The 12240-nt window shown below is 36.7% G+C and overlaps 1 protein-coding gene across 1 annotated transcript; it reads left to right on the top strand.

The window, feature by feature from the left end:
- Positions 1-37: 37 nt before the first annotated feature.
- On the top strand, positions 38-11752 carry LOC134147375 (cytochrome b-c1 complex subunit 2, mitochondrial). Its single transcript, XM_062588479.1, has 14 exons — positions 38-145; positions 1332-1424; positions 1554-1703; positions 3066-3130; positions 4123-4179; positions 4564-4688; positions 5831-5928; positions 6349-6406; positions 6506-6601; positions 7628-7827; positions 8100-8180; positions 8748-8824; positions 10498-10651; positions 11502-11752. Exons 1-14 carry the CDS (start codon positions 110-112, stop codon positions 11583-11585), a joined length of 1374 nt encoding a protein of 457 aa, XP_062444463.1. The 5' UTR covers positions 38-109; the 3' UTR covers positions 11586-11752.
- The last annotated feature ends 488 nt before the right edge of the window (positions 11753-12240 follow it).

The raw sequence follows: 12240 nt of genomic DNA on the forward strand, positions 1-12240 counted from the left end.
TATCGCTAGAAGGTCGAAGCGGCGCGGGGTGCGCCGGGAAGGCAAAGTCTTCCTCCGGTGGAGCCATCTTGTTCTTCTCCGGAGGACTCGGCGGAGGGGAGCGGGGAGGATGAAGGGTTTCCCGGCTGTGGCGAGCTCCCTCTCGGTACGCGCTGCGCGGGGCGGGGGGCAGATCGCGCCCCCCAGAGGGAAGGGGGGCGGCTTGACCGAGAAAGCCGCTGTGCGGCTTTGCCCTCCACCGCCTGTGGCGTGGCGGTGCCCTTGGGAAGCCGGGGGGCGGCGGGCCGGGCCGGGCCGCGGCGCGGAGGGACCGAGCCGGCGCTCCCGGGAGGCGCGCTGAGCCGGCACGGGGCTGGGGGCGCCTCGCTGGAGGCGGCGGGTGCCGGCGGGAGGTGCGCTCGCAGGTAGGGTGAGGAAGCGCTTCTCAGTTGCACGGCTTTTCGGGGTCAGTTTTAGGCACGCGCTGCTAATTAATAAGAAAGAAAGCTTGGAGCCTGGAGTTGGATGTCTTACCAAATTCGGGTGGGGAGGGATTTTTCCTAGGTTTGAAATATGTGGAACAGAGTCTGTAGAAGAGAAATGTTGTTGGTACCCTTACTGTTGAGTTTATTAGTATTTTTGTTGCTCAGTTTTTAGTTTGAGATGTTAGAGAATCTCTTATATGAAATCAAGAGCAATAAATAAGTAGATTATGCAGATATAAAAACCTTCCAAGAAGGGTGGGGGGGAATAGTGTTTCAGGCTTGAAATCAACAATATTTGATTTCAAGGGAACTCCCAAGAGCTTTCTGAAGGGGAGGCTCTAGTGTTGCTGACTGCTTCAGTTTGAAGGCCTACTTCTGATTTGTGCTTCTGGGACTCGCATATGTATCTTCTTTCCAGGCAGTGGTCAGTGTAGATAAGTTAGTATTCCGATACGGGACTCCTTAGAAGTCGAACTGCCTACACCAAATAAACAAGAAAAATATGTCCAAAGTTGTGTTCTGCATTAGTACAGTATTTGTTCACTTAATGGCTATACAGTGATCCTGCAGGCTGTATAGTGTCAGCAGAGATTCACAGTGCACAACAGAAAAGGAGGAAAAAAAAAAAAAGCTTTCTTACGGTGGTACTTCTTGAACTTCTAAAGACCTCATGTAAGTCACTGAGTGATTTCCAACAGGGATATGGAAATGATCAGAGGAATTACAAGGGCATTATTATTCTTGTTCTGAGGCTTGAAGTCAGTCATTGTGTTTCTGCTTTAAAATCAGTTGTTCTTCAGTATGTAATAGAGCATGTTATGAACTAATTCAGAAGCTCCATTTTCTTTGTTATGCCTTCTCTTCTAGAAGAGACTTTATTCACTTAAAGTAGCTCCTAAAGTTGCAAGCTCAGCAAAAGCAGAACGAGTGAAATTATCTCCAGAGACACAGGATCTTGAGGTCAGTATGACCATTTAGGGGGAATATATTCCCCCCCCCCCCTTTTTTTTTTAACTTAGTCGATAAAGAAGGCAGAACATGACAGTACTAACAGTGGATCACTAAACCATATTTCTATTCTTGAAACAGATTACAAAATTACCAAATGGCTTAGTTATTGCGTCTCTGGAAAACTTCTCCCCAGCTTCAAGAATTGGTGTATTCATTAAAGCAGGCAGCAGATATGAAACTACCAGTAACTTGGGGACCGCACACTTGCTTCGTCTTGCATCTAATTTGGTAGGTGTTTATTCTGTTTGGTACTATTTTGACAGTAGATGAAATGCTGGAAGGTTCATGACTGCAAAAAGACACGATAAATAAAATTTAAGAGATCTGATAAAGTAGATAACAATATACATTGATTCATGGTTACCCAGCTCAAATGACATAAATGACATAACTTCCTGGAATAAAAATGCTCATATTTATTCAGAATTGTGCTCTCTAGCTGTCTCTTAAATGTATATAAATTTAAGACTATAGTTTATTAAACTGTGTACATATATTTTGTAAGCTGCAGTAAAAGATAATTGCAATGTTTGATATGAGCTTTCCCCCCTCCCCCGGAATATTTCTGAATATCTTTTCTTATTACTGTAATCAAGATATTTTAAGCTCCCTTTTTCCCTTCCTGTTTTACGGCTAATTGCAGTTCTGCCGGAGGCTGCAGAGGCAGATACATATCAGCAGGTTCAAAAAAGGATTAGACAAATTTATTGACAACAGGTCCACACACAGTTGCTAAAAGGAATAGGTAGGAGTGTACCTTCTAAAATCTCTGCTATATCTATTACAGGTGCTGTAGAAATACCAGTGGATGGATGGTGGGAGGCTGTTCTGTTGTCATGTCAGATAAAGAATATTGGGCTAGGTAGCCCTTTGCTTTGACCCGGTTGTTTTTCTTGTTCCTGTTTATCTGGCTGTGGCTGTAAACACAGCATCTCTTGCATACTGGCCAGGCTGTGGTGATTAGAGGCACTAAAGGCATGTCTTTGACTGCTGTTGTGTGTATTCAATCCACTTCAGTTTCAGAAAGGAAAAAAAAATTATCCCAGCTGCTTATTACCTCCTTCCCAAGTGCTCCTGGAAGTTACTTTCCCCAGAGAGCTGTCAGCATAATAGTGTGTGCAGGCATTCCTTGTCCTGGTTGTGTCAAGCTCATCTACTTTCAAGGATCCTATTAAATGTTCAAGCAAACCTGGATCATTCTCACAGAATGGGGCTGAGGAACAGCTGTGTGAGCAGTCATATTGGCAGGTCAGAGAGGATGATCAACATGAGGGGGAGCAGGGATGCAGTAAGTTGGCTGTACTCGGTTGCAGCCTGAACAACAAGGATGACTTACCTACTGTTGGCCTCTTTGCTTTAACATTTGAAGAAGTCTATGTATTGGGGGTTTATTTCATTTGATAGGAACAATGTGTCTTCAAAATCCTGAGGTTTTTTTTTTCTTCTCTATGTTCTAATGAATTTGATTTCTGTATAAATGAATAGACAGTGTTTCAACTTTGCTTAAGCACTGAACAACCACAAGCAAATCTGTTCTTAAAGTAATGAAGATTTTATGTAGCATTTGGGTTTTTTTTTTTTTTTTAATAGACTACTAAAGGAGCATCTTCTTTCAAGATTACTCGTGGCATTGAAGCTGTTGGGGGTAGCCTGAGGTTTGTAATTACACAAATAATCTGTTTTAGTAAGATGCAAACAAACTATATGACAAAAGAAAACTTAAAACAATAAGCATTATAGTATATAGGTGGATAACATCAATATAATAATGGTCCTTCTGAATTGTACACATTGACAAAGAATGTCTTTTGTACATATATCTCATTTTATTAAAGTTCAAGAGTGCATCTATGATTTTATTTTAAAAATACCTCTTAATTAAGGAAATATAAATGTTGTGTACGTGGAAGAAATATGATTTGTACAGAGAACTTGATGTTCTTCCAGCCTTTTCGGTCTTCAAAATTAAACTTTCTGAAGTCTGTAGATTTTTTTTCCAGTATTTTCAGCTTTGGTGAATAGATAACACTGATGTTATTGCAGTGTTGGGAGCAACATGGGCAGTATCTGGCTTCTGTGATTTGACTAGTTAAAGCCTAAAAAAAACAAGCATCAGAAACACATGAAAGGAATCTCACTACGCATGCTTTGATGCAATGTATCTTAACATTGTTCTGTATAGAATTTGGTTAAAAGCATTTTAAATAACTATAAACTCTATCTTTTTTGTTCTCTTCAAGCAAAGGACGTTGGAAGCAAGTGGAAAGGATAGACTATGTTGTCTACTCAGAAAGAATAATTTCTAAATTGCCTTGTTTGCTACTTAGACACATTTTTTATTCAAGTTTTACTGTTCATCCTAATTTGAATTATCATGATATCGTAAATTCTAATGATTAAAAGACATGTATTATTACCAAAATTTTTAAGGCATGAGTTTTATGTGCATCTGTTTCTGCTGTTAGCACTGTACACATTAAAAGTGCTAATACATCGCTCCTTCAAACAGTCACCTTGAACAGATTTAAGGTGAACTAGATGTTCTAGTCAGTATCTTGTGAAGATTTCAAACAGTGGGGAACATGTTAAAATCCCCCTCTTTCTGTTTTCTCTACTGAAATGGCTTTTATATTTCTTTCTCATTCAGTGTGTATTCAACAAGAGAGAAAATGACTTACTCTGTTGAATGCCTGCGTGACTATGTGTAAGTACCCAGGCATACTGTGAACTGAATTACTGCATATTTTCTATCAAGCTAGTCTATAGTAAAATTACATAGACCTATCATTTTAAAGGGTAGAAGTAACACTAATTTTAATGTCTATATAGTAAAATCAATAAATTACCATATTAATATTCAGCTTCTGTATTCATTTCCTGAGCATATGTATGCCATAGAGCTGAAAGTGAACTCTCATATCCTGTACAGTAGTGCTGATACCTACTCTGACTCCAGTAATAGGTTTTGTTGTTAATGTGTTTGGTTATGTATTGGTTTGAATTGCTTTTCACTTTAAAAGAAACATATGCCACTTCTGTTTTTATTTTATCTTTTTTTCTTAATCTTTTTGTAACTTCTTTCATCTAGTGATACAGTAATGGAGTACCTCCTTAATGTCACTACAGCTCCAGAATTCAGGCCATGGGAAGTAACTGATCTTCAGCCACAATTAAAAGTTGACAAAGCAATTGCATTTCAGAACCCACAAGTTGGTAAGTGTATTTTCTGATCCACTGTGTTGTCTTCATGGGAGGATTTTTTGTAATGTATTCAGATGTAAACAGTGTTCTGTAAAAGGCTTGAGTTTGAAAGACTGCTTTGTATTTTGATATAAAAACTGTGTTTAGTTTCATTACCTTGAAAATGCATTCCTGTTTTAGGTTTAAATTTAGGCTAGAGAGTTTTTTAAAAAATGCAAACAAATCTTAAGCTAAATTGAACCTATTCCAACATAGCTGCCTTACTTGAGATTTAATCATCCAGCTCCACCAGATAATTCTGCACAATAAACATTATTTGTACTACTCTATTGATCTGAATTATGCTCACTTTTGTAACCCGTTATAGGTGACAACATGATGTTGCAATTTGGAAAATGACCTATATTATATTTGGCTGATATTGAAGTGATACTGTCTTAGAAATTTGTATTATTGTTTCAAATTTGTATCAAATACAATAATTTCTTAGTAATATTTTTAGTTAAAATCATGTATTCAGAAACATAACTATGAAAAGAAGAATGTCAGCTTTGTCTTGAGGGAATGATATGTATGAACAAGTAAAGGGGATGTATCAAAAAATAAGTACAATGCTATGGAATACAAGAAAAATAAAATGAGAAAGAAATTAAAGACATTAGAATCCTTCATCTGAATACAGATGTGCAAGACATCATACAAAGCTACAAATAATATTAAAACGATAAAGTCTGTTCTTTCTTCATCTCAAGAAAAAGGGATGCTTACAGTGAAGAAGATGAATCTGAAACTAATTTAAAGAGTTTGATTTTTTTGTTGTTCTTGTGCTTTACTACTTTCCTTTCTCCCACACTCACAACATTGCTGGCCTCTATAATATGCTGTTGAGGTTGAAAGGGGTTGAGCAGCTCATTCAGAATTTTTATAAGTTATAAAACAATAGAAACTCTCAGGCCACATTCTGTAACCTAAGGATTTGGATGAAACTTTCATGCATATTAGATTATTCCAGACCTGCTTTTGCAGATTTTGCAGTTGAATGCTTTAAAATGGACCACAGCCCTGTTTCAGTAGGGTAGCATTTAGTTTCATTCATAATCATCCTTAAGATTAGCTATTGTTAATCATCTTCATTGATCCTTTGCTCCTCATAGGCGTTCTGGAAAACTTGCATGCTGCAGCTTATAAGAATGCTCTGGGAAACCCCTTATATTGTCCAGATTATGCAATTGGAAAAATTACCTCTGAGCAGGTAGGATTCTTTAACTTCTGTTACAAATCTGTTCTTCAAGTTTCTTTACTGAGGATACATGTCAAGGAAATGAATTTAGGAAATAGTATCTATTATGTTAGTAGCCTGGTGCTAAAATACTTCATTTCCTTAAGCATTCAGTTTTCAGAATAGAATTCACATTTACAAAAGCTGTTAACATCTGTAGCTTTCTGTTGATAGTAAGACTGTCAGTGAAATGCCAGTGTTCATATAGGGAGGGGTTTTATAGCTATCACTGAAGAATGTGTGAAATGCTATTCCTTAGTTCCTTTTGGAATCATTGGGGTTTGATGCATCAAGATTTACCAGATCTGAACAGTGGATGCAGCAGTGACAGAAGTACACTTGCCATCTTTGTTCTTATTTTAAATACCCTAAAATGTGAATTTACTGTTGCAGCTTCACCATTTTGTACAGAACAATTTTACAAGTGCGAGAATGGCACTTGTAGGAATAGGTATGTAAAATATTAAGGTACCTTTAAAATTTATTTTTATGTAACTGCTGTAGCTTTCCAAAACCATTATATTCTTTGGAATAAACTGTTGTATTGCAGGTGTGAACCACGCTGACCTAAAGCAAGTTGCAGAGCAGTTTCTGAATATCAGAAGTGGAGCTGGTTCTTCTGGTGCAAAGACTGTCTATAGAGGAGGTAAGCACATTTCTTTTATTTGTTCTGAATGATTGATTTTCTGATTATTATAACTATAGTATTGTTCAAAGATAGACTTGAAAACTGCAAGTATATTACATGTGGTATGTGGGAAGGATATCTTCTATAGGAGAGGATGAGAGAAAGCAAATACCCTTTCTTCTTTCCCTGACATGAAAAGTTCTGGGATAAAACTGAAAACTCAATCCGTATCTCCTGCAAAGCTTTAACTACAAGATCATTTATTCCATAAAGTGATAAACAAGATGGCATACAGATGCTCCTGTCATTTTTGGAAAGATTCCCTCAAGAACTGGATGAAATGGGGAATAAACTAAGGACTGACTAGATGTGGTGGAAGGCCTTCTTTTGGAGAAGACATATTGACTGTGTTAAGTCTTTCATATGAGACAAAGCAATGCTTAGCTTTTTCAAAGCAGTATCTTGCATGAATACTAACAGCTGTCTTTTAGTTAGGATGTCAGACTACTCTGTAAACAGGGGAAAATATATAAAGTTTCCATCATTTAATATATTAATATATATTTGACTGAAATAACTTCATTTTTTTTTTAACAGTCATTTTTATGAACAAATATTATCTGGAGCCTCACTGAATTTTATTAGCGCATACTATGTGTGGTTCTGGATCGGATTCAAATAAGGCGTAATAACATATTTGGTCTTCTGCTTGCAAGAATTTTTTTTTTTAATGTAAAGAACTTTTTAACGCTCTTTTCAAAGAGTATTTTTATAAGAAGAATTAGTTAAAAAAGAAAATTATGAATGCCTCTTAGGACTGTCAGTATAAAGGAGAGCTAATGGTTAGGAAGCTAGTGTATGACCTGCGACTTACTGACAGCTTCTTGCTGTCTTCCTGAGTGGACATGCGGTAAGTTCGCACCACCTGGCTTTTTCCTCATGAAATCATTCCTTGCTAGAAATGCTTGCTTTTCATTCCAGTGAAGATATAGTAGTTTTTAACTGAACGCTTCTTTACTCTTTATTCTGCTATTATATTTTTAGGAGAAGTCAGAGAACAGAATGGTGATAGCCTTGTCCATGCTGCTATTGTAGCAGAAGGAGCTGCTGTTGGAAGCGCAGAAGCGAATGCATTCAGTGTCCTTCAGCACGTTTTAGGTGCTGGACCACTTATCAAGAGGGGAAGCAATGTTACCAGCAAACTCTCCCAGGGTATTGCCAAAGCAACTACCCAGCCATTTGATGTAAGTTGAAAGGATTACTGCATTTCATGTTTTAAGTAAAATGTGTACTATCCTTTGAAAGGTTAGTATTTCCACCTAGACTCCTTATTAGTTCATTCTTGCCCAAATTAAAAATATTTCACAAAAGACCTTCCAACCTGATTTGTTTTCCTTGCAGAGATGGAATCTAGCCTCCCGAATTTCAGCACTTCAAATCCTGATAGTAATTATTTGCCTTTGCTTGATACTGAGTTGCTATGATATTTGAAACATTGCTGGTGTTTGTTTTGCAGGCTTCCGCATTTAATGTTAATTACTCTGATTCTGGGCTCTTTGGTGTTTATACCATATCTCAGGCCCCAAATGCTGCAGAGGTGAGTTTCTGATTAGAGTTTAAGTATTAAATTCCTATTAATATTAATAACATTACTCTCCAGTGTTTTGATTTGTGAGTGTCTGATTTAGATCAGAAGTCAATTCATCTGGTTTCTTGCATAAGAATGTTGCATGTTCAGTTATGACTTAACTCCATTACCTGGGAATGAGACTTGCTTTCTGGGAAGTAAAATTGTGCAATATGAACTTGAGCTAGTAAAGTACCTTGAATTGCTCATGGTAAGGCTTTACAGGTGTACGTCTAAATAGATTATGAGGAATGTATTGTCTTTTGAAGCTGGCAGAACTGAATACTCTCATGTAAGTGTGAGACTGTACAAATCAACATGGTTTTAAAATCTAAACCCACATTGCTTTTTATTGAACTTTGGTATTTGTTACAATGCTTTTTAGTTTTATTCTGAAGATGCTTAGTGTTGAGGTCAGGGTAGCAACCCTAACACTGTCAAATGCTTTCTAAAATGGTTGTTCTAGTCAGATAATAGAAATAACTTGTTGGAGATTTTAATGTTGGAAGAAATTTAAAATGCTTTAATTTTCCTCAGGTCATTAAAGCTGCTTTGAACCAGATTAAGGCAGTTGCTCAGGGCACCATCACAGATATCGATGTCACAAAGGCAAAGTAAGTGGGTAAAAAGAAGATCTGTCTATAATGTGTTACAAAAAGAAGCTACTTAACATACAGCTATTTGTCAAGCACTTAGACTGTTCTGTACAGCAAACCTTGTAGAAGTCCTGTAACTATTTCTGTTGCGAAGTGCTAACTATTCTGTTTTAAAACTAAAACCCTATCAATACTCTTGCAGAGAATCATTGTAGCTTTACTAGCAGTAATTCCTAATAGAAGCTTGTTAAATCAGTGTGAATGTTTTATAACTGTTGCTATGTAAGAAATTGGTAAGCATCAGAAGATGCTATTTTAATCATGCTCAATAATACTGAGATGTATTTAAATTAGAATCCTAAATTGCATTATTTAGGTAATTCCCTTTGTGATCACACTGCAGCAATTTCCAAAGCAGTCATTTAAACAACCTTACTCTTCTGCATCTTCAAAGAATAGTAATAATGAGGGTCTGCAGATGTAAAGCACTGAATTAGTGACACTACATCTCTAATAAGTGCTCTAAATACATGCCCCAGGAGTATTTTGAGATGGGGAAGATTACTGTGCCATTAGAGATGCAGTAGTATCAACGAAGTTTGAGAGTTCCTGATTTACAGAGTTATGCACATAAGTGAGATGGTACTTAATCTTCAAGCAGTGTTAAACTGCACTGAATGTCTAAAGCTGTAGTTGCACAATACAACAATATTGTACAGGTTCACTCAAGTAGAAGAATTAAAGTATTAATACTGTTGCATGTATAACACATAAGATATCAAGTAAAGTTTGATTACACAAAACATGATTATCTAGATATGATTGATTGTGCTGTAGTTATCAGTAGCTAAGTGTTGAAATACCTGCTTTCAAATTTGGCATTATTAGTTTTCTAAAAAAGGACCTCACTATTTCTAGGAGTTACATACAATGTGGGGCATTTTCTTCTTCCTTTCTGGTTTGATTTCATTTTTTTACACATCTTCTATATTATTCTATAGAGACAGGTCAAAAAAAGAAAAAGTCAATGATACGTGCACAGAGGTTTGCAGTCTTGCAATTCAATCAAAAATATCAAACTACTTAAACAAGGTTCTGTAGAATATGATTTCAATTAAACCATTTTCTATCATTTCAACTTTTTAAAAATAGAAGCACTAGTTTTTAGAAATAAAATTTGCATTTGTAGCAGTGAGACTGCCTGAAAGGGAACAAAATTACAGTATAAATCTGCCATCTTCTGAAAGACATTGAACTACTTTAAAAGGAACCCAACCACTTATGTTCATCACTTCTTTGTACCTTACATAAAATTGCTCTGCATTAATCTGCTCTTGATGAGAAACTGGAATCAATTTTAAAACTAATTCTTGAACACATGCAGAATTGATTATTCTGTCTAATTCCTGAAATACTAGCATTAGTTACTTCAAATGGAAGCAAGTTTTGAGCTAGAGGTCTTTTGACTGTGTGTGGTGGCTGATTGTTCCAAAGCAATAGGTGTTTCAACTTTGCTGTCCCTTTCCTAGCCACAGAATCCTTCTATGCTTGAAAAGGAAAACCTCTCAGAGAAGAATCTTGAAAATATAAAAGGCACTGAAACCTTCTTGCACTTGCACTTGTGTGGAGGCAGAAATAGGTAATAACACAACTTACATGCTCAGTCATTCTTTATGTTTTTTTGATGGCAGAAATCAGCTGAAAGCCACCTATTTGATGTCAGTGGAGACCTCAGAGGGATTACTGAATGAAATTGGCTCAGAGTCACTGGTTTCTGGCACACACACATCGCCATCTGATGTTGCTCAAAAGATCGACTCTGTAGCCACTGCTGATGTTGTGAATGTAAGTATGTGTCAGCATCCACAGGTGTTCCCTAATCACTGTGTAAGTTTTTTTAATACTAAACTGATGCTTACTTGTGTGTGTTTATAAACACACATGTATACTATCCTTAAAAAAGCAGTAACTTATCTATAAATCATAGCTGGCTATCTTTTGAGGCCTCTTTATTAACAGAAGACCCTTTAAACCCAATACGTTGCAGAACTTGTGTAGCTGAGAGTACATGTAATACTCTTCTACATCAACTAAATTGACCAAAACTACTAACTAATATTCATGAAAACTTGGTATTAGTTCCAGTGCAATCACTTCTAATACAGGCTTTGGGAATTCCTCAGTCTAGACTATTTGGTCTACATACTAAAACAATTAGGCTTTCATTGAAAGTTGACATATGTCTTGCTTTTTAAAATTATCTTACTGCTTATACATGAAGCAGATTTCACCCAGAAATCCATCAGAAAGAGATTCTAAGATAGTAAACTTGGTTTTTGTTTTCACAATAGTCACTTATTTGTGTTGTAGTAACAACTAGCAGCAGTATTTGTAGTAAGGAGATAAACACTGTATCTTGTGATATAACAATAATAGGCAGAATACTATTTCCAAATAGTTTATGCTTTTCACTTCTGACTGTCATGCTGCCATGCCTGTTTAGACTATATAGTAATGAGCTGGATTAGTAGCAAGTCAGTTTAGGCAGCAAAATTAAAATTATTGACCTGATTACCTACTACAGTAGTATTGCACTTGGTGGGTTTTTTAGTAACTTGAGGCAGAGGCTGTGAGCAGCAAGATAAACTCTGTGGTGAATATTTTCTTATATCCAATCTTTCTCATCTGTTTTCAGGCTGCAAAGAAGTTTGTCAATGGGAAGAAATCAATGGCAGCTAGCGGGGATTTGGGAAATACTCCTTTTCTTGATGAGTTGTAGGAAAAAAAAAAGCTGCGAGGCAGATTCAGAGTGGATCAGAGCTATAAGTCACCTGTGTTCTAAATAAATTGCTACTAACTTGTTATTTATGAATTCAGTTCTTTCAGAAAATTATTCTGGAGTAATTGTGGGCTTGCACACATCAAATAAAGTGCTGAGTTCATATACTTTGTCTTGAGTCTTTTTCACTGAAAATGGTATGTAAAAGCTGATAACTGGCTCTGTCCATTGAAGATTAAACTATGGTGAGAAAATGATACAGATTTAGCTGACATAAGAAGGAATATCAGAAAAGATCCTTGTGATGCAGATAAAACTTGTAATTGCCAACAATTCTCTGTGTATTCTTGTATATTCAAGAAAAACTCTTGATAAACTTTCTGCCTGTGCCATCCTTCTATCAAATAAATGAAGACACTTACCTTCAAAAACAGATGAATGTATTTTGGCTCTTAGAGCTTGCATGCTTTACTCTTCTAGGTTTAGCAGAGTTAATGCATTTGAATGTCTTCTCCATAAGTAGCATGGATAGACCTCTTTGACAGTAGAGAGGGCACTGCTAGAAGAGACAGCTTTGTGTGGCTACTGTATTGTTTTAAATATCCTAGGATGCTTAGATTTCTGTAAGTCTAAGCATGGTTCACCATCATCTTCC

Source organism: Rhea pennata, chromosome 15 (genome assembly GCF_028389875.1).
Source record: "Rhea pennata isolate bPtePen1 chromosome 15, bPtePen1.pri, whole genome shotgun sequence".
Lineage (NCBI taxonomy): Eukaryota > Metazoa > Chordata > Aves > Rheiformes > Rheidae > Rhea > Rhea pennata.

What these genes read in the sequence shown, in the direction of transcription:
- LOC134147375 (XM_062588479.1), top strand. Translation starts at nt 110, where the DNA reads ATGAAGGGTTTCCCGGCTGTGGCGAGCTCCCTCTCG. An exon ending in CAACTACCCAGCCATTTGAT is followed by an intron (nt 7,828 to 8,099) that starts GTAAGTTGAAAG and finishes TTTGTTTTGCAG; the next exon opens with GCTTCCGCATTTAATGTTAA. An exon ending in ATCGATGTCACAAAGGCAAA is followed by an intron (nt 8,825 to 10,497) that starts GTAAGTGGGTAA and finishes TTTTGATGGCAG; the next exon opens with AAATCAGCTGAAAGCCACCT.